Genomic DNA, 23,906 nt, shown 5'->3' on the forward strand with positions numbered 1-23,906 from the left:
TGGAATAAATTTGGTCATTTGTATTAATTAAATAAAATGTTTGTCTTCTTTAATTAATTAAGTAATAATGTTTTTTTTTATAATAAAAGTTGTAATAATTTTCAATTAAAATGTTATTTTATAAATTTTAATAATTGTAATATGTTTAATAAGAAAATTAATAAACATTATATTAAATAGTTTTAAGCATACTTAAATTATATATTAAACATTAATCTTTGTATTTATTCAATATTTTAAAAATTCTATAAGAATATTATATTATTAAATCTTAAGATCTTATACCTGTTCTCCCTATAACTTCCTTCTTAACAAAAGATCTTAAGCCCTGATCTTACAATATTTTTACATTATTTCTCATCTAAGATCACCCCCACATGATCCCCTATAAATATGCCCTAAGATGATTTTTTTTGTTTATTTGTACTCAACTTCAGAATCTTCATTACCTAAAGAAAAGAGATACAAAGGTAGTAGCCACTCACTCGTCTACAAGAGTCAATAACAAAGTGATTAGAAATAACAGAAGTGGCCATATCTCTATATATCCAATCTCAAACTCCTGTGGATTGTTGAGTGACCGAAGGAGAGAGCCCAAACCAAACATAATTTTATCTAAAACAATTCTCTTAAAAAATTTAACCAAACACTAGCTCACATTCTGTTGAGCCCCTGGACAAGCGCGCCAATTCCGTGATCAGAGGATGTTTTTTTCTCAAGTTGGTTGTATCCGGGGAGAAAATCGCAATCTTTAAACGCCTTGAATGTTTCAAGATAAACGTTGCGAGTTCTTTCTGTATCATCCATCCCTTGTACTTTCTCCACTCAAAAGTCTCAAGAACGAACTTCAGCGTTTCAGGAACAGAGCTTGGTTCCTCCCAATGAAGCATAGGATCTCGAACAATGCAGCCATGGTGCTGAGTGCATAATTGTATACCATATATAAAAGAACATTTAAGTCAATATATAACTCTCAAAGTTTCAAAAGGTTGGTTATATTTACCTCGTAAAGTTTGAGAGATCGAAGTTTTGGGGAATGTTGGAGCATAGACATAAGTAGATCCCACTCTGATTCAGAAGTGCAAAACTCCAAGTGTTGAAGCCGGTGGAAGATACTACCAGTAGGAAACTTAGGCTGCAGTACAAAAAAAAACAGTTAAGCGTAATCACTACAGAATTCTATATAAAAAAGCATTTAGAGTTGTTGCAAGTATATCGTACCTTTGAGGGTAAACAAAGGAAGAGGCGTTTGACTGATGCAATAGATCTGAGGATATCATCAGTGTTGGAACATGTAACCTCCTGGACATATGCTTCGACAATCTCAGGCAAATACTCAATCATACTACACTTGTCACCATACTCTGAAAGCGTTAAGTACTTCAAAGAAGGCGTATTCATCACAAGCTCAGGTCCTCCACAATAGAAAAATCTTTGTAACGAAGGCACCATAACGGAGAAAGTCACCACATCGTCAAGGTCGTCGTCTCGAGTCAAATGGAAGACTTCAAGAACAGGACAGCTTGACAAAAGCGTCTTAGGAGATTCATCGTCTAGGAAAAGCACATAGTCGAGGTGCAGCGTTTTGAGCAACTGAAAACAAACCGGGAATCGAACATCTACAAGAGATACGTTTCTCAGTTTTAGCACCACGAGTGTTCCACATGTGAACAAGCTCTGAGGCAATCTGCGAGGCTCGAAACCACATTCAAAATAATCGAAATCCAGCTCACGCAAACCTCGTTCCACAGCAATACTAACCCAAAAACCGACATCTGCGTCGCTGTGTCGACCTATCTTGATATGAAAACTCTCTATAACCGGGGCCATGCTAAGAAGCAACGATCTGTCCACAAACCGTACAAATCCCGCTTTATTATCATTCTCTTCATCTGTCCTCATCATAGTAGATGTACTGGAGTCTAGGCACCAACTTCCAAAGATTCCGCCATCGTTTAGACAAAACACTAGTGTTCAAGACATCTTTTGTCGGAAGCAATGAAAGTATCTGCAATAGGGAATCATTGGGCAACGAACTGATATGGTCCATGGCAACAACTCTCCTAAGCCAACACAGAGCGAATAAAAACCCCCCGAGACAAAACGATGAAACCAATGATTTCAGCTTTTCATTTCTTCAATCTGAGTAAGAAACCAAAGAATACAAATTCGTAGTTTTAGTGCTTTCTAAATCAAATCGAACCAACCAATGCCACTAAAGAGTGAATTACCTGTTGCTTCTTCTCGATAATGGCAAGGAAATCAAATCGTCGTCACACTGAAGAAGAACCCTAATTCTCTAAATTTTTGCCCTCTTTCTTTCTTTCTTTCTTTGTTCTGTTCTCTATTTATTCATTTTTTTTATAAAGACAAGATTTTTCGTATTCAAGCAATGAGGTCAAACTACCGTCAAAGTATAATTATTTTTCTACGCTTGAAAAAGCAAACCAGACTCGAAAACATAACAAAAATTGAGGTTATGAAATATCCTGAAAACAGAGAGAGATAGTGTAAGTTTAAGGGTAAGTTTAATTAAGGGCTAATTTAGGTAGATAACCTTTGACTGGCAAAGAATTAAGTAAATAACGTTTGACTAATTTTTGTGAATAACGTTTTGTTTAGTTGGATATATACCAAAATATCTTCTACTTTAGAGAATTTACGAGATGAAATATTTGCTGGATAATGGTGAGACTTGCCAATTAAATCGACAATATTCCACGTCACTATTTTAGCAAGAGTGAGAAAGAAATTCTGGTCAGAAGTCCCACTGGCGAGTAATCGGAACAGTGATCGACTCCAAATATCCATCATCTGTATCACAAAAGATGATGTTTTAAAATTTTTACTTGTATTATAAATGATGATTTTTTTAGTATATTTAATGTATTTTTATTTTTAAAATCAAAAATAATATTTAATATTTAATACATTTTGATTTTGATTTTCTTTAATATTTTTAATTTTACAATATATAATTAAATGTATTTATGCAGTTGAATGATAAGTGTAAAAAAAACACAACTAAATGAATACATAAAGCAAAAATAATTATCAATAATACATCATTTAAAATATACTCTTTAATTAATCCCAAAAAATTCTTAAATAACGTTATCACCTTTGTTAGTTGTTTGAAAAAACCAGATACTACTTAGGTGTTGACTGGTTCTTCCGCTACCTCCCGCAAACGCTGTGTTTGTGGGTGGTAGGGGTTGCTAGCGATTGAAACCAATCACACAAACCGCTCCCAATCGCTCCAAACCACTGAATTCCAAAAGCTGTTTCTCGCAAACGTTTGCGGTTGCGGGCGATTGCGGTTGGATTTTTTTTTTGTAAAAAACTTTAAAAAATTAATGATAATGAACTTTTTTTTGTTATATCTTCTATCTAACCATTTTACTCATTAAGGATGGGAGAAAATGAAGTATGGATACGATTGCAAAGATTATAAAATAAACAATTAGAAGAAAATAATATTCCGATTAACAATAACCCGGAAAACTTAATGTAAATTTAATGGCACATTGCACATAAGTTCAAAAAAATCTAAATAAATATAATATTTCATCAGAAATTAAAGAAAATAAGATTTATGTGAAAAATATTAAAACAAATCACCAGTGACTCTTCTCAACTCTCACTTGACCATTCCTACCGATAACTACTGACCCACGATCTAAGAGAAAAGAAAAAAGATCTACGATCTAAAGCATATGTTTTTTCATTTATCAAATTACTTGATTAAATTTTTGGTGAAAAGCCAAATGCATAAAGGAATAAGTATTTCAATATGAAATTTATTTGTTTTTTGAATAATTATTTTAGTATTTTTAATAAATTTTAATTATGAATCAAGTTTAATAAAAATTGTGGTGTTTTTAAACATTTATATATTATATATCATATTTATTATGTTCCAACCGCTATTGCACCCGCTGGTCAACCAGTCGTAAACCTCCCGCAAACGCACCAATTTTAAATTGCTAAACCAGTCGCTCAAAACGCTTAATAACGCTTGAAACCGCAATCGTCCGCTTCCGCAATCTCCCGCAACCGCAACCGCAACTGCAGCGTTTGAACCAGTCAAGCCCTTAGTTGACATACCCTAAAACGCTAAAGCCCGATGATGTAAGCAAGGATAAAACCTTTAAAGAAGAAACTCTAACTACCAAAAAGGCTACATTATCATCAATGCATTTTTCAACAAACAAGTCTTCAAGAACAGGACAACTAGATAAAATCTTGTAGAAAAAGTCATCTCCAGGGTACTTCATCGATGTAAGTTTCAGAGTTTTGAGGGATGGGAAAGAAATCGGGGTACGAGAATCCACGATAACCGCATTGTTTAGCACCAAACTCACAAGCATTCTACAGTCTGTATACAGACTCCTTGGAAGCGTAACTGGAATTTCAGTAATCGAAGCATCAATCTCGATAATCAGCTCACGCGCTCTGCGATTAACAGCAGGTCCAACACATACTCCAATATCTATAGCACCAATCTTCTGACCAAGTTTTAAACACATACTTTCTAGAACCGGAGCCTCATGCAACAACAAAGAATTGTAAACAAACCGAAAGAATCTTCCCCTGTCTTCACCATCTTGGTACATATCATCATTGTATTCAAGTCTTGGCACAAACATCGATACAAAGACACTGCCATCGTTTAGACAAAACCATTGTGGCCACAACATCTTTTGTAGGCAGGGACGACAATATCGTCAAGAGCAGTGCATCAGGCAACTCACTAATCCAATCCATATCCAAAGTTTTCAGCTTTCTTCAGAGACCAAACATAAGAAAGTGAGATTTTGTTGTCATTCCAATTTCCAAATGATTAGAAAATATAATAAAATCAAAAGTCAAAAATTTAAAAAATACCTTTGATCTTTATAATTCCAAGCTAGAAACCGGAAAATCATATACATAAAAGTAAGTTTTCACTCTCTCCTTATTGGTTCATTTAGATTTAATTTTTTAAAATTTAATATTTATTTTTAATTAAACAACACATTTAATTATATACATTAATGCATACTTTAAATTCATTCTTTACTACTAAATTGTAACTGAAATTACATAAATTGTGAATTGACTTTTTTTTCCTCCATTCATTTTCATTTAAACACACTATTAATTATAATTGTAATTCTTCTAATTTAATTATTTTAGAAATATAACTTCCATCATTTTTTATCCTATAAATAACATTTCTCACATCCTCCTCCACCATATCTCAAATCCTAAATATTTTCTTTGTTTTTTATAATGTTCTTGCATAGGTTGAAACTCCAGTTAAGAGTTTGATTATATATTTTGTTTACTATAAATTTTACATTGTTTTGAATTCTATTGTTTCTTTGTTTTATGTACTTCTTCTTTTCTTCTTTGTTATCTTATATTATTTTGATTTAAAATACATATGTTTTCTAATATGTATAATAAAATTTTGATGACCATAATAATATTTTGGTTATAACCATCTCATAATAAGGGAATCAAACTAAAGAAAACACCTTAATTCTTTACTTTAGATGTTTGATCTCTCATTCTTTCATTCTCTCATTCTCTTCAACTATATCTCAATTCTTTTTTTTTTTTTGTGTTTGTTGTTGTTGTTTTTCTTGTTGTTGTTGTTGTTGTTGTTGTTGTTGTTGTTGTTGTTGTTGTTGTGATATATACATTGTTTTGGATGTTTTAAAAGGTTTATCTTCATTGTATATTTTAGATTATCATCTTATAAGTGATCCATTTTAAATATTCTTCTACTATATTCATCCCACAAGGTCATGAGGTTGAAAAGATTCAGGTCTAAGTATAATATAGAAAAAGAATATAATTTTTTTAAAAATACATCTAATTAAACTCTCTAAAGTAGAAACTAGTAGTATGATTGTCAAAAAAAAACTATTAGTATGAAATCTAGCACTAGAATATAAATTGATGAGTGAAAATTATAAAAAAGAAACCAAAAAGATAGTTTTCTTGGGATTTTAAAAAATCTTTATATTGAAGTTCATATGATGTTATAAGAAAACTAATTTAGTTTGTCACTTAAAAAATAATATAAATTTGAATTTTTATGTATGAGTTTATATCAACAAAAAACCAAATAATCTGTAAGTTTAAAATTTCATTGGGTTACTTGGTATTGGGTTACTTGGTATTCCTTTCATAGAAAAAAAAAACAAATTAAAAAAATATATTTCTAATTAACCCACATTTAATGTCATTTGTAATTCTACATTTAACTCAAATGTAACTCCTACCCAGTATTATTATAAATTTTATACTTTATTTATCTTTCAAGATAAAATGTCTTTGGTTAAATTTTCATATTTTATTTTTATTTTTGTTAGCTATATTTATTTGTATATATATAGCTTCTATTTATATTTCTTTAAACTTTGAAATGAGGAATATTTATACATAATATTTTACACATAGTTACTAACTTTTTTGATAATTTTGTTTGATACAATTTTAGTAGAATACAATCTTAAAATCAATTATTTGATTATGTTATTATTGTTAATAAAAAAAAAACAAAATATTGTTTTTATAAATATTCAAAAATATAATAAAAACTATTATGCATACAACCACGCATTGCATGGACTAATACCTAGTATAAATAAGTTATGAGGTTCAGGGACTTCAGGCTGAACCGTTCAGTTATCGTTTCATCGACCTAGATAACCCTGGATGTATATATGATTTCAGAATACCAAACTAATAACACAAACGACACAGGATCTCACTACAAGAAAACAGTCCATTCCCGACTACAGTTAGAGTCGTTAAGTAGTCGCTAATTTGCTGTTTACGACTCAGTTACGACTAAAACGTGTAGTCGTAAATCCTTAGTCGGTAAAAGAATTAGTCGTAAAAATAGTCGTTATTTAACGACTATTGTACGACAAAATTCCGTACTCGTAAAAATAGTCGTAACAGAATCGTAAATAATTACGACTACGATACGACAGAGTTACGATTAACCAGCAGTTATATTGGCAGTTGTAAAGGAGTCGTAGTGTAGTCGTAACATTTGAAGACTCGCTTACGACGGATTTACGACTAATCATGATATACAGTAATTTTGCTTGTAGTCGTAACGTAGTCGTAACATGCTTATTGATTTACGACTATTTGGCTACTATTCTAAACAAATTAGTAATGTAATTTTAATTTGTTTAGCGACTAATTTTTTGTGGAAAACAAATTTATAAATGTTTTAAATTGAAATTGGTACCTGTTTCTCAAAATATTATGAAACCAATATTAAGGCAATAAAGTCATATTAGAACAAAAACAAGATTAAGGCAATAAAATCATATTAACCATGATTTATAATACAAACCAAAAGACCAAGTTTCTCACAAGACAAATATACAAACCAAAAGAGACAAATGCATACCAAGTATACATGTGTCTCAACAAAGAGACAAGTTCAACAAAAGAGAGAAGTTCAACAAAAGAGACAAGCTAATTAGTTAGGTCTATGAAATTGTAGGTGAGAAGTTAACCTACAAAGCATCACTGTTAAGGAACCGGATTTGAAGGTGGAGCTGTTGCAGGGAGTGTGGTTGAGAGTGGCTCTGTGGTTGCTTCAGCTGATTGAGTCTTCATAAACTCTATAAAGGCAGGGTCAGTTTTGCGCAGGTACTTCTTGACTAAGGACAAATGCTCTAACTTGTCCTTCTGCTCAGCCACAGCTTGGAAATGTAGTGCTTCACGGGCAGCAAGCTCTGCATCACGAGCAGCAACCTCTGCATCACGGCGAGAATTATAAGCAGCCTGCTCTTCGATTTGACGTTGAGTTTCCCTCATTTGCTCTTGCAATGACTGAAACATTGCAGACTCTTGTTGTTGGTTTGCCAAGCCATTGAGAAGAGGTTGAAGAGTATGCTTAAGACTTCCAACTCCATACAGGTTTCCTCGTGAATCTTTCTGAGTAGACTACAAGAAAACAAAGAGAAAAACAAACGTTAAAGAGGCTGTAGAAATCAAAAGATAATTCAATGTGGGTTGTGAAAAGTGATATTTACCTGAATAAAGATGTTTGTGTAATCATCTGCTGTGAGCTCTGGAGGCTGTGAAGTATGTTCCCCAAGGTCGGACAACTTCTGCTGCAAGTTCTTCTCATAATTGAGAGAGATTTGCTCTGCCTTCCTGTCAACATAAGTACCATCTGGCTTGGTATGTGTCTTAATAAAAACCTCACCAAGACTAACCGGTCTTCCCAATTCCTTTTCCTGCAATGTTACAAAAGAATCAAGGGTTATGACATCATTTAAAGCTCCAAATGTAAAGAAAAACAAAATTTATGGGTATATAAAAGTTACTAACCATTTCGTTATGGATTTGTTGATAAGACTTTGAACCTGATAAGTGGACGTGAGGACCAAGACCACCACGATCAGACATACGAGCTTTAGAGTAGGTGACACTCCTTTGTTGTGCTTCTTCAGTCTCCCAAAAATCAACCATTATTTGCCAAATAGTATCTCTGATCCATATTGGTCGCTCTCCACTAGTCTTGGCATTGCAAATCATGTCTTTCATCCGGCGTTTGCAGATGAGCTCAAAAAACTGTTGAACTGTCCCAGTAATCAAAGGATCCCATGTGTGTGTTTTCTACATAGCAAAGACAATATAATGATGTTAGTGGAAACTCAACAAGTAAACCTATATGTGAAAAGGTTAAGAGAGAAGAAAACTGTACAGCAAACTCAATGAACCATCTCTGTTGTCTGTCCCGAGGCACACATGTCCAGCTGTAATATGGACCATCAAATTTATTTGTAAAAATTTTAGTAATGCTCCTTACCAGTCGCGATTTTTCGTCGCGAGTAAACCTGCAAACACAAAACAGAAAAAAGATGTCAATGTTCTAAAACAGATAAGGACCAACACAAAACAGATGTCAAAACAGATTGAGTACTTATACTTATGTATATACGACCAACGCAAGACAAAACCTATTAAGAACAAACATCAAACAGACATATATATAGGTCCAACACAAAACAGATGTCAAAGATTGAGTACTTATACATATATATAGGCACAAAACAGAACCTATTAAGAACCATCAAAGATTGAGTACCAGGTCGTGTTTGGCATCGGTGTTGGGGAGAGGACGGTTGTAAACTTCTCACGGTTTGGAACTCTAAGCAGGGCATTTAGAGTGACAATCGTGTCCTCCTGGAGCTCCGGATTTGAAGCCTCAGAGCCTTCATGGTAGTTGTTACCATGAGATGATGGCCGGCTCTGAGCTTGAGAGTTATCAGCTGGAGACGGTGGAGCGTCTTGTGGTGGAGGATCAGGTGGAGACTGTCGCGGATTGTTATGGACCTCCTCTGACGAAAGAGGCTGTTGAGTCTGACGTTGTTGGTTCACCGAGGTCTAGAAAAGAGTTTGTGGCGGTGGATAGTTGCAGATCTGTGGTGTTTCTGACGGTGAGGGTCTCGGGAAAACGTGGTCTTGCTCTTGCGGTGTTTGAGGATGGGGCAAATCTGCTGCCGGCGTAAAGTTGTATTGTGTCGGTAGAGGGTTTGGTCTTCTCGCTTCTTTGATGGGGGTCGACCCTTCGGTTCTTTGGAAGAAATTACGGTCCATCTTCCTCTTTCTTCCTCGCTTAACTGGAGCTTTGGTCGGAGCCTTAGTTGCAGACTTCGCCGCAGATTGCGTTGGAGCCATCATGAAGAAGAGAATCGGGAGACAGATGAGAAAGACAGACAGATAAGAGAAAGCAAATCGGGATTCAGAAGAGAAATCGGGAAGAGGAGAGTTTTCGAAGAGGAGAGAGTTTCGGAGTTATCGAAGAGAAGAGAAGAGGAGAGTTTAGGATTAGGTTTTGGTTTCGGAGTTAGGGATTTTGGTTTTGGGTTTGGGGGAAAAATTAGGTTTTAGGTAAAGGGGGAAATCAAAATTTTTTTGGTTTAGGGGGAAATAATTTTGGTTTAGAGGGAAATTAATTTGGTTTCCCGGGTTTATTTGGGTTGAGATTAATTAATTCATATTTTCTTAATTTAGTCGCTAATTGGTCGCTAATTAGTCGCTAATAGTCATAATAATTAAACTAAAATTTTAATATTTAGAAACTAAATATTAGTCATAATTAAACTAAAAGTTTAATATTTTGAAACTAAAAGTTCAATATTTTGAAACTAATTAGTCATAATTTACAATTTAATATAAACACATAATTATTTATTTTAATAGAAACATAATTATTAATAATATTTGATACAAGCATAATTATCCAAATTGATACAAATATTTTACACAAGCATAATTAGTTAGGAGGATCTTCGTCTTCATCTACTTCATCGTCTGAAGATGATAAATTACATTGAAATTCATCTTCTGGTTCTGCATCTTCGACATCATAATCAAGATTTATTGGTTCATTTATTTCTTCTAAATTATCGAAAACCAGATCTTCAATAGTTGTCACCAATACAGCATCATCATTTTCTGTTTGCAAAAGAGTTGGTTCTTTGTTCTCATATTCTCCTGCAATGTTTCCCCTTGGATTAACTTTTAAAACATTGAGCCATTCCTTCCTTGGTTTCTTTGTGTATGGGTAGGGAATATAGCAAACTTGATGCGCCTGGGAGGCTGTTTAGGAATATCAACACAAATATATATTATTGACATTAAAAAATAATATCTATATATATATACATATGTACGTACCTAGAATAAATGGTTCGTATTTATTATATTTTCTCGATGATAGAACGTCTACAACGCCACCATTGCTCATTCGAGTGCCTCTACCCATAACAGGGTCATACCACTTACACTTAAAAAGTGTGATTCTCAAATTGACCATCCCCTCATACTCGAGTTCTATGATATCAGTTAAAGTCCCGTAGAAATCCGCTGCATCGGATGCATCAGTGTAATTTTCACCTTTAACACAGACTCCATAGTTACAAGTCCTTTGTCCAACACCATGATCACGTGTATGAAATAAGTAGCCTCTTGTAAAATACATTGGCCATGTTTTGACCTTGTTCAAAGGTCCATGCACTATCTCTTGAACCCAGGTAGGAAATGGATTTGTGGCGTTCCAGTAAGAAACCTGCATATTAGTCACAATATTATATTAGAATTATTTATAATATATAATAAAAATATTTTACATAAGGATTAAATAAAGACATACATAATCTTTAACCCATAAATGATATTCGTCAGCTCTTTTGGTGGAGAGTTCTTTTTCCGAAAGTCCTGGATATTTTGCACCAATAAAATCCTCGAACATACTATATATACAAGACCAACACAAATATATGAGAATTTTTGTGGATTATATATATAATAAAGTATATAAACTTAATTATACCTCTCAATTGGCTGAAAATAGTCACAATTTCTTAAAACATATGCATGTGCGCATTGATAGTCCCTTTCAGACAGCCATACTTCATTCATTTCTCCACTTGGACGGCCGATGTGAGTAAATATAGGAGGTACTCCAGGGACATGATATTCATGGGCTTCACCTTGATCAAATCGTGTTAACCTGACCAAATGAGAAAAGCAAATGACTTTCAAATAAATGATAACAGTTTTATCTACCTTGATTGATTTTAGAATTTACCTTGATTTTGTTTTTATATGATCGGCAAAGTAGTGCTCAGAGAAGTAAGCAATCTCGTCATTGATATATGACTCAACGATTGATCCAGCCGCATATCTTTTGTTCTTCGCTTTTCCTTTCAACTTTTTGAAAAATCTCTCAAAAGGATACATCCACCTATATTGGACAGGGCCTCCTAATTCAGCTTCGTAGGGGAGATGTATAGGCAAATGCTCCATCACGTCGAAAAATGATGGTGGAAAGATCTTTTCCAAATTGCATAGGATCTGAATTATGTTCTGTTTTAGAATTTGAATGCGACTTTTATGCAAAGTTCTCGCACATAAGTCCCGGAAAAATGCTCCAAGCCCTACAATATACAATGCAAACTATTGGGGTTAATTTCTTTATATTTACTATTAAATGACTTCAAAAATATAGGTATATATATGAAATTAATTAATACCTGATAATGCAAGGTGGACGTTCCGGTCTAGGAGTTCTGCAAAGATAAATGGAAGTAGTCGTTCCATAAAAACATGGCAGTCATGACTCTTCATGCCTGAAAACTTTCCATTTTCCATATCAACACAACTAGCTAGGTCTGACGAATAGCCATCAGGAAATTTCACCGAATGTTTGACACATTCTAGTAAACTTGTTCTCGCTTCTTCTGTCAAAGTGTAGGGTGGGAAAGGAGCTTTACCATCACTATCAATATGTAGTTGTGGCCGAGAACAGAATTTTTGTATATCCAATCTTGACATGATGTTGTCTTTTGATTTACCCTTCACACTCATAAGAGTATACATGATGTTATCCAAAACGTTCTTCTCTGTATGCATCACATCAATATTGTGTCGAAGATTGAGGTCCCTCCAGTAAGGCAGCTCCCATAAGATGCTTAACTTATGCCAGTTGTGTTGCTTCCCATAGCCAGCAGTCTTCTTTTCATGACCATTTCCACCAACGTCCTTGGTTTTTGGTGGTTTTACTTCAGCCAACCGCTCGTAATAAACTTGCTCACCGGTCAACGACTGAGGTGGATACTCTCTCAAAGCATCTTTTCCCTTTAGAAAGTCTTTCTTATTCCTCCTTAATGGATGATCGTGAGGAAGAAATCTCCAATGACAATCAAACCAACACACCTTCCTTCCATTAGGGAGATAAAACGACTTTGTATCTTCCATGCAAACTGGACAAGACAATTTTCCATGGGTTGTCCATCCTGATAACATGCCATACGCCGGAAAGTCACTTATCGTCCACATTATAGCTGCCTTTAGATTAAAATTTTCATTCAAGGAAACATCGTATGCATCGACTCCAGTAGACCACAACTCTTTTAACTCCTCAATCAAAGGTTGGAGGAAGATATCCAGACTAGCTCGCGGATGATTTGGCCCAGAATTCAAAATTGTAAGAACCAAGAACTCTTCGTTCATGCACATACCAGGGGGTAGATTGTATGGAGTCAAGATCACAGGCCACAATGAATGATTACGAGACACGCCAAACGGATTGAACCCATCAGTGCATAATCCAAGATAAACGTTACGGGGTTCTTCTGCAAATCGAGGATTTTGTTCTTGAAAATATTTCCACTCCGCCGCATCTGAAGGATGACACATTTCTCCCTCCTTAGATTTGTGCTCAGCATGCCATCTCATCGCCGCCGCAGTCTTGTGGCTCTGGTACATCCTCTTCAATCTATCAGCAATAGGTAGATACCACATACGACTGTATGGTACTTTGGTTCTACGTCGAGGATCCTTTGGCTTCCATCTTTGGGCACCACAAAACAGACAAGTCTTTTCCTTTTCGTCATCTTTCCAGAATATCATACAATTGTTAATACAAACATCAATTGTATAATATGGGAGACCTAAATTGCGCATTAATTTTTCCGTCTCGTAATGTGAACCCGTTGCCTGGTTTCCTTCTGGTAAATACTCATTCAATATTTCGCACACCGAATCCACTAACTTTTCACTCATATTATACTCCGCCTTATTTTGCATGACTCGAGCAGCTAACGATAATTGTGAGTGACCTTCATGGCAACCATCGTATAATGGATTTTTTGCGCCTTCTAACAAGTCGTAGAATTTCTTTGAATGATTACGTATTGGTTCTTCTACATTTTGAGAACTACCCTCATGATAGTTATCATCTAAACCCACATTATAACGAAATGCATCATTCACCATATCCACATATGGATTTTCTACTACATTACCCACATCTACATTACCCACTTCTTGATCACTACCAACATAACTTGTTCCTATATCCATATTGATTTCTTCCCCATGTCTATACCAAATATAATAATCAGGCATAAATCCATTGCTAAAAAGATGATTCCAAATTCTTTTTCCCGACATAAACTTATCGTTCTTACAACGACTACAAGGACAGTGAAACATACCCCCATTATTCTGTGCTAGAGATTGACTATTTGCAAATTCCATGAATTGCTCCATCCCCGTTGTAAACTCCGCCGAAAAATTGCCCGTCACTTCATCGAACCTCTTAGACATCCACTCTCGAGAATTACTATAATTGTAATTCCCAGACATTATACAAGAATATATAAAATCTTTTTTTTTCTTTTTTTTTTTGGAAGATTTTTTTTTAAAATTTTTTTGGAATATTTTTTTATTTTGGAAGATTTTTTTTTTGTGTTTTTATGAGTGAGAAGAGAAGAAATGGTGAGTGAAGAGAGAAGAAGTGGTGAAGGTCGTATATATAGGCAATTTTGGCGACTACCAAGCGACTATTAAAATTCAGTCGCATAATACAAGTACACCAACCCCCAAACGAAGAAAACGTGAATTTTAATACCGACATGTTACGACTATTACACGACTACGTTACGACTCACCGAAAGTGTCGCATAATAGTCGCTAAATAACGACTACTAAGCGACAACCTGTACGACCTGCCGATATTGTCGTAATATAATCACCTAATTTGGTGACTTGTATGCGTCTACCTAGATAGTCGTAACTGAGGGACTACATAACGACAAGGTTACGACTGCGTTTATAATTTTACATATTAGTCGTAACGTAGTCGTTAAATGGCAACTATTTTTACGACTACTGAATTTTGTCGCAATTTAGCGACTACTGTACGATCACATTTTTATTTAGTCGTAAAATAGTCGTAACGGAGTAACCAAATAGTCGCTAAAGCGACTGAAAAATAGTCGTAAAATGTAGTCGGCTATGGGCTGTTTTCTTGTAGTGTCTTAAGCTACACGAGAACTAATTAATCAAAACCCTATAGCATAAACAAGCACCCACCACAGAAATAATTGATGCGAAAGAACATGCACTAGTTAAAAGCAATTCGTACAGATATGGTTAGTTCAAAACAGTGATCGATGTATTCTGTGAACTTGTTACTAACAATAATATTCCAAAAAAAAAAAAACATAAGAAGATTCACAAGGGAAGAAACAAACCCTAAAACCTGCGTTATTTTCCTTTTATCAGCTACGAATCTGATGACTCTGGTTTTAGTCACCATTAATTTGTCCATCATATTGAGAGACGAACCCTAAATCCTGATATAGAATAGAGGTTTTACAGTTTTTTTTTGTTTGTTTTTTTTTTGCGTACCAAAACGAAATATATTTAAATAATTAAAAGCTTGCAAAAAAAAAAAAGGTAAAACTGTTATTTAAATCACAAAATTTCAAATTTAGGCTATTTAAACACATGAATTTTGTATTATACCATTTATTTTAAAGCATAACTTGTCTAGGATTTTTAGGCATATATACGAACCGGACATGAGAAACTTGGTGATAGACTAATGCACATGTTCTAAAGATTTATTGATTTGTGGTAGAAAGTTGCCATCTCTAACTAGAGTTTCCTAAGATAAATCTTGCGGCTTGTTTCTCTTCTAGTCTTAATTGCTTCGTATTCTCTCCATTCGAAAGTTTCGAGACTAGACAACAGACATTCAGGAACATAACCTGGTTCCAATATCTTATATAATATGAGAAGGTTTTCTTCTAATTTTGCATAACACGAGGACATTTGGCAGTGTATATTTTCGACATCTGTCATCACTTCTCAATTATTAATTTTTTTTAATTCATTTTTCACAAAATTACATACATTTTTTCACATTCACTATATTTAAATAATATTTCTGTATTAAAAAAATATATTAACATTTATATATGTAATGTCCTTTTAGTAATTATATAAAGATATCATTTATCAATATTTTATATAATTACCATAACATTATAATTTTATAAATAAGAAATAATTAAATATTAATATTATAATTTTGGACAAAATAAATTTTCAATAGTTAAAGATTTAAATATTACTATCATAATATGGGAAAAATATAATGAGATGGTTATTAAACTCTTTACTAATTTCAAGCTCATTTGACAGCGTATATTTTCGACATCTGTCCTCACTTCTCAAAATATGGGAAAAATATAATGAGATGGTTATAAAACTCTTTACTAATTTCAAGCTCATTTGACAGCGTATATTTTCGACATCTGTCCTCACTTCTCAAAATATGGGAAAAATATAATGAGATGGTTATAAAACTCTTTACTAATTTCAAGCTCATTTGACAGCGTATATTTTCGACATCTGTCCTCACTTCTCAAAATATGGGAAAAATATAATGAGATGGTTATAAAACTCTTTACTAATTTCAAGCTCATTTGACAGCGTATATTTTCGACATCTGTCCTCACTTCTCAATTATTAAATTATTTTAATTCATTTTTCTCAAAATTACATACATTATTTTTCATATTCACTATATTTAAATGAATTTCTGTACTAAGAAAATATATTGACATTTATATATGTAATGTCCTTTTTAGTAATTATATATAGATATCATTTATCAATATCTTATATAATTACCATAACATTCTAATTTTGCAAATAAGAAAGAATTAAATATTCATTTTATAATTTGGGACAAAATAAATTTTCAATGACTAAAGATTTAAATATTAATATCATAATTTAGGAAAAATATAATGTGATGGTTATTAAACTCTTTACTAATTTCAAGCTATAAAAATATTATAATAATTATTGGTTGACAAAAAAAAATTAAAATATTTGCTTCACAGTTTTTGTGCCAAAAGATCAAATCAATTTATTCTAAAATAATTTTAAGATATAAAACAACATGATATTTTATTTTTATTTAATAGTAATCATTAACAAAATTTATAGTAAACCTTGTCTTCTTATATAATAAGACAAGGTTTCTCCTCAACTTCTTCTAAGAACATGACACCTGGCTAAATATATAGCTGACACCTGTTCTAAAATCATTCTCAAAAACTTTGTTTCTACGTATCACGTTCTTATATCGGGCTTTTCCAAATAAATCATATTACGTTTAAATACATTGGGCTTTACCAAATAACTCAAAATCCAGGCCCACCTAAATATATTGTCAGTTCATAAAATCAAAACGCAGAAACGATGTCGCTCCCACCTCATATATCATGGGAGTTCTTTAAAATGTAACTCCCATGATATTTGAAAATAATTAAAAACAAATCTTTCATCATATGAATACACTTTAATGTATTAACTACAATAAAAACACAGACAAAACCTATGGTATATTTAATTATTTATTCTTTGAAATCATAACTCCCATGATTGACCAAAAAAAACTGAAAAACCTCTCATACTACTACAAATTTATATATAAATAGCTAGACAAAGTCTTCATCAAACATCATATTCTACCTCTCACATAGTTTTCTAAATTTTGTAATATTTAATTTTTTCTTTTATGTGACATTTGTAGGTTTTGAAATAAACAATATGATTTTAATTTTGGAGCATATATAGAAGTGAACATGTGAAATGTGGTTATTCATTAGAAAATTTTAGTTGAATAAGGTCTCAGACACATAACACATTCTCACTTGTAAATGTTGGTAAATGTTGTTTCAAATGCCTATTTTGTATATCAATATTGTATTTTTTTTTTTGATCCATTTGATAAATTTTTAATATAAAATTTTAGTTTTAGATCATAATTCATAAACCCTAATAGATTTTATATCTTAGTCACAATATTTATGCTACTTATTACCCACGCTATATTTTACACAAGTGTGTTTGTATTTATTACCCATAAAAATGAGTTTAAAAATATATTAACTGTTTCGAATACTATGACTTTAAATTTGTTCATTAACGTTACGACTGTGTTTGTATGTATTTATGAAATTTCTTTCCTATAACCATTTCCTTGATCCTTTATTTTATTTATAGGTTATGGCTTCTGATGAGAAAAGTTTTGCGATGGTTTAGAGTTTAGGGTCGAAGAAGATTTGGACGTCTAGGTGATTTATATCTCATGATATGGGTTTCCAAAGCCATGTGATTCTTCCAAATTTATTTTTATTTTCTTACACAATTTAGTCTTAATTATTTTCTTAAAATATATTTAACATCTAATTTCTTTTCACAACATTATTGTTTGGGTTATACAATGTATGCACTTATTTTCTCTTCTCATATGTTCCATTATTTTTCCTAGCCAAGATTGATTGTTGATGATGTGATGATAGTTCTTACCCGCAAGCAGAGCAAGACAATGGGATCTGACCATGTGTGCAAGTTTCATCAATACACATTTAACAAGACTCACCTCTACCACGTGTTTATCAAGTCGAAAAATCCAAAAATCACCCTACGCTAATTCTAATTGCATTCTAGAGAGAGAGACAAAGGAAAAGAGAGAGAAAACAATGTCTTGGAGAAGTAGGAAGATTTGAGTTATCTCTTCTTCCATCCATCACATGATTTTAAAAAAAAAACATAGAAGAAAAAAAAATTATCTGGTGAACAATGATTTTATGTTTTCTTAGGTTATACAGTTAACACTACAAAATGTAACTCGATAATATGATGGTATGTTTTTACTCTTTTTTGTTGGTCATTTTGAGTATAATACAACACATATATATATATATATATTAATTTTAAACAGAAAAGTATGACACAAAAAAAAACCAATTTTTATTTGATATAATACTATATCAATATATATTAATAAAAAAAATTTACTCAATTCTAAACTAGAATTTAGTTTGCATTTAGTATGTTCAATAGATATAAAGTACGTGATAAAAATATAGAAATATCTAACAGAAAACTTTCTTTTCTAAATGCAATTAATCAAGAAACACAAAGAATTCTACTTTTAGAACACAAACGTATTTGAAGTCATTTGTATAATTCATTAAGATTAAAATATTTTATTGCTAAAACATTCAAATTATAATGATAAAACTTTTAAGCATGTGTGAAGCATGCTCGTAATATATAAATATTAAAATTATTTATGTTACCTTTAGTTATTTAATTAATGAAATTATATACACAGAGAATGAAGGAAGAGCATGAGTTTCGGCTCAAGAAGAGGTTATTTGAGAAATTCAAGCTACTGTCTCGTCCTTCTTGAATGTGTCTGATTTTAGAAGATATTGATGTTTTATTGATTATATGTTAAGAGCGGACAAACTAACACATAATGTCTATGATCAGCCGCATTTTATTTTATACGTAATCAATTTTCTTTTTCCCAACGTAAAAAATGTTTGTAGGTCTTGATTGCAGATCAAAACATGAAGAGCTCTATATATTATGTGATACAGACTAAATATTTTAAAGTAACCTTTCATATTAATAAAATCTTTCAGTTTAATGTTTAACTAATCAATAGTCATTCATTATAAGTGATTGAGAATACTTATTTTAAAACAAAATAAATAACAAACATAAGATCATTTATCGAAACACAAAAAATAAAATTTTAAATATTTTAATAAATCTAAAATATATTAAAATTATTATAAAGTTGTCTCGCCCATCGAGCGAGTCTACTTCTAGTATATATATATATATGAGAAGATGAGAAGGTGATGGAACAAAAATATATAATTTTTCGAAGTGATTCTATTCAAAAGCGAATAAAAAGAAGAGAAATCACACAATGGAAGGCCGTGACTTGGTCCCCAACTCTAATGGCAAACTTGAGGACGACACGTCCTTATAACAAAATCAAAATCCTTTTATTTGCTGTTCCTTGGTATTAAATATTATTTAAATTATAGAAAAAAGCATACAATTGAAATTGTACTAGTTTAATTAGTTACATTTTTTCAGTGTTTAGCTTAAACATCTTTTAGCTTCATGATCAGATCAGATGTGTTATTTTGAGTATTTTGTATAGAATCAAACCATTTCTCTATTAGCGCAGTTAGACACACTACTATCCATAAAGCAAGTTTTCAATAACTTTCCAAACTTTGACATCAAACTCCAAAAGAGAAAAGGGAAAAAAATTACAGTGTCACTTTTAAGGAGTGGAACCAGATAAATCATAAATAAAAAAAAATCACAAAAGAAGACATGTTGTTTGATCTTGAGAGTGATTAGCATGAGCATTTCAGTTGAATACAAGCTCACAAGTGGATGAGGCCCTTCGCGACAACGATAACTCCGGACGCATTTGCAGTTTCTTCTTGTCATCGTTGGATTTAGCGATGAAACTCGCCTTCTTTAGACAAAGCGCGGTTTTCAAGATATAGGTTAAAAGTTCTTTCTCTACTTCTGTTCCTTCGTATTTGATCCACTTCAAAATTTCAAGATTTGAGGACATACATCTTGGAACAGAGCTCGGTTGGTTCCAATAAGGCCGCACCTTTCTAGCAGGATGACACTAATATATAAAATCAATAGGGTTGCAATTTTCAGTAAACCATTATATTATTGGCGGAAAAACAGAAATCTGATTCAAGGAGACTAAGAACAAAACACACCTGATTGATTTTTATAACCTTTAAGGTAGGCGAATCTTCAAGCAGATGCATGAACAAATCGAGCCACTCAGATTTGCATGTACATACCTCCAAATGTTTGAGTCTATGGAAGCATATACCAACAGGATACTCAACCTGCATAACAAGGATAGGGGACCGAAGTAAACATACTACGAGAAACTCAAAGACAGAGATTTAGGGCTGAAAGAACAATTAACTAAGAGACCAAAAAGTTACCTCTGAAGCTGATAAACATAAACGAAGATGCTCGACTGAAGCAAGAGAATGCAGAAGCTTCTCGGGTCCGCTAAGAATAATACTAAAATTGGCCTTAACCACCTCACTCAAGTTAAAACCCTTCTAACTGAAAGGCCAGGCAAACGATCTACAATGTGCAGGTATTTCAAAGAAGGTGCATCGATCTCAAGTTCCTTGATTCCAAGATAATCTAAAGATAATCTCTTCAAGGAAGGCACTACAATCTTGAAAATCAGACCATTCTTGGTACATGGTCCTTTTGTATGAACAAGTCTTCAAGAACAGGACAATTGGGCAAAAGGCTAACTAGAGAACGCAGGTCAGAGTGATTGACCGATTTGAGGGATAGAGTTTTGAGAGACCTTAGACAAACAAGGTCAGGAACATCCAAACAAACATTTTCAAGTTCTAAGACCACAAGTGTCTCACAAGTTGTGTATAGACTTTTTGGAAGAATTTGACGCCTGGAATTCCACGAGTACGAATATTCCACGAGTACTTACCTGGAATATTCGAGTTTCAGGTCAACTAGACCACGTTGCAACGCGCTTCTAACCCAAATCGCAACATCTCCACCTGTGAACCGTCTACCTAATTTGAGATACATACTTTGAAGAACCTGACCTTCGAATGACATCAAAGATCTGTCCACAAACTGCCGAAATATTCTATAATCAGAATCTGAAGATCCCACATACAGAGGTTTGGGAAATTGATCAGTGATATCATCAAACTCAAGTCTTGGTACAAACATCCAGAGATATTTCCAACGTTTAGACAAAAACATAGTTCGCATAACTTCTTTTGTTCGAAGGCATGACAATATCTTCAATAGGATATCGTCAGGTAAGTGACTGATCCTATCCATTAGATTTCGGAAACCAGAGACGAATTAATGTTATCACAAGACAAAGGGAATCTCAATGCTTTCTCTATTAACCTACACATGAAAAGGAACCAGACAAAACCATGTATCAGAGAGATTGGAAGACGATGGAAGTGAAACAAAGACAGGATTCGTTTCAAAAAAACGAACAGTAAGAAGAGATTACTCTGTTCCTTCGTCTCCTATGAACCCTAATAGAAACTTGAGGACGGCGATGGTCTTAATAACCAAAAAAAAATGATTTATTTCCTTTTTCTCGGTAGATGATTATTAAATATTGCGTTAGATACTAAAATTTTGGCATATATTAAGTATTAGTAATTTTATAGTTTTCAGTTTTAAGATCAAATCTGAGTAATAGGAGTGGTTTCTTTTGAAAAATAAGTTTTCAAGGAAAACCCTGAATTCCTCAAACATGTCAATGAATTAAAAGATAAGACGAAATCCCTAAAACAAACATAAGAAATTAGGTTCAGCTATCATATCCCGACCCTATAAGCCCGGTACAGAGAGAATACAAACAGAACACTTTTCGAAACAGAGAGAATAATTTATTCCTTCCCAAGCTCAGTAGATTATTTCATCTATGAAACGAATAACACAGACCTACACGAGAACCATGCAAAACCCTAGGGTAAACATAGAAATAANTTGTTGGAATATTATTTACAAAGGTAACTAGATGCGGCAATGTACGAACGCGTCGCGCAAGACTGTCCGCTTTACCATTCTGAGAGCGAGGAACGTAGGCCAAAGAGAAAGAAACGAACTCCTTCTTATCCGTCTGTATGTCCTCCAAATAAGGCAGAAAGGCTGGCAACTCGGAAGGCGAAGACACCATCTTCACTAAGTCGGAGCAGTCGGTAAGAAAAACAACAGAGTGATTGTTCGCTCCAATCATACAACGCATGGCCCAAACAAGGGCCTCGATCTCAGCATGAAGAGGAGAGAGACTACGACGATGATTGGCAGCACCCATAGTTGGGGATTCACCCCAAGGCGATGTACAAAACCATCCTCTACCCGTAAAACGATCTGTTGCTTTCCAAGAGCCATCTACAAAACAAATATAATTGGATAGGGATCTTGGGACCCCTGATCCTCCCCGGTCCTGTTGCCGTAGGGGGGCGGGAACATCCGGGATTGATACCAGTTCATCCACTTGAGCTAAAGCCCACGCACGCGCCTCATCTTCCGCCAACCGTAAAATGGCTAGGGGATTAGAATCCAGATTACTAAAGAGTTTATCATTACGCGCTTTCCATATATACCACAAGAGCCAAGGGAAACAATCATAGTTCAGTATTTCGGTGAAACGCCAAAAGAGATAATCCATATTTGTGAAAACAGACCCGGAAGGGAAAAATTCTGGAGCTGTCGGGAAGATCGACAAGGCCCAGACTTGTCTAGCTGGCGGACATTCAAAAAGAGTATGATTAATCGTCTCCTCCTGAATTCCACAAAGACCACACAGAGCATCACAACTCAAACCACGTTTGCTAAGGTTTGCCGTAACAGCTATACAACCGGAGTTGTTTCTTTTGAAAAATAAGTTTTCAAGGAAAACCCCTCAATGAATTAAAAGATAAGACGAAATCCCTAAAACAAACATAAGAAATTAGGTTCAGCTATCATATCCCGACCCTGAATAAGCCCGGTACAGAGAGAATACAAACATAACACTTTTGAAACAGAGAGAATAATTTATTCTTTCCCAAGCTCAATAGATTATTTCATATACTAAACGAATAACACAGACCTACACGAGAACCAAGCAAAACCCTAGGGTAAACATAGAAATAATTGATGCGAAAGATCATACACTAGTTATACAGCCAATTCGTACACATATGCATGCTTAGTTCAAGACAGTGACCTGCGTTACTTCTCCTTCATCAACTATTGATCTGATGACTCTGGTGATAGTCGACTAGATTCAGAGACGAACTCTAAACCCTGAGATATTTTAACGTTACACTGCTCCTTCAAAACCAGAATACGTATGTATAAAATAAATTATTACTACTACAGTAGTTGCAAAAATAAAGTCACACGTGCGACTTTTTCTCACGTGACAAAAATCTCTATATTCTTGTTTTTCAATAATCTAATCTCATTGGTTTTATTAGATACCAAATTTTTCGTCATATTAAATCTAATCTCATTGGTTTTGATTCGGCAACACAATTATTTCAATCCAAGAAATCAAATCAAACCAAAACAACATAAAAACGCCCAATTTGTTGAAGAACCAAGACTATATAGTTAAACCGGAAAAGTCAAAACATTACCAAATTGAATAA

General features: G+C 33.5%; 3 protein-coding genes and 1 pseudogene across 4 annotated transcripts; all 4 read right to left on the reverse strand.

The window, feature by feature from the left end:
• LOC104733181 (FBD-associated F-box protein At5g56370-like) lies at positions 326–2,455 on the reverse strand. Of its 2 annotated transcripts, XM_010452788.2 has the most exons (4): positions 2,232–2,455; positions 1,222–2,142; positions 1,004–1,135; positions 327–917 (listed from the first exon to the last, which is right to left on the reverse strand). In XM_010452788.2, the coding sequence occupies exons 2-4, from the start codon at positions 1,903–1,905 to the stop codon at positions 639–641; spliced, it is 1,095 nt and encodes a 364-aa protein (XP_010451090.1). In that variant the 5' UTR covers positions 1,906–2,142; positions 2,232–2,455; the 3' UTR covers positions 327–638. The 2 variants fall into 2 exon arrangements, with proteins under 2 accessions (XP_019092346.1, XP_010451090.1); XM_019236801.1 differs by lacking the exon at positions 2,232–2,455 and having other exon boundaries at positions 326–917; positions 1,222–1,962.
• LOC104755706 (putative FBD-associated F-box protein At5g50270) lies at positions 4,095–4,649 on the reverse strand. The gene has a single exon (XM_010478148.1). The coding sequence runs from the start codon at positions 4,647–4,649 to the stop codon at positions 4,095–4,097; it is 555 nt and encodes a 184-aa protein (XP_010476450.1).
• LOC104755719 lies at positions 10,307–13,302 on the reverse strand. Its single transcript, XM_010478174.1, has 5 exons — positions 12,069–13,302; positions 11,774–11,972; positions 11,446–11,545; positions 10,819–11,101; positions 10,307–10,632 (listed from the first exon to the last, which is right to left on the reverse strand). The coding sequence occupies exons 1-5, from the start codon at positions 13,300–13,302 to the stop codon at positions 10,307–10,309; spliced, it is 2,142 nt and encodes a 713-aa protein (XP_010476476.1).
• On the reverse strand, positions 20,752–21,648 carry LOC109127472 (annotated as a pseudogene).

This window comes from Camelina sativa, chromosome 2 (genome assembly GCF_000633955.1).
Source record: "Camelina sativa cultivar DH55 chromosome 2, Cs, whole genome shotgun sequence".
NCBI lineage: Eukaryota > Viridiplantae > Streptophyta > Magnoliopsida > Brassicales > Brassicaceae > Camelina > Camelina sativa.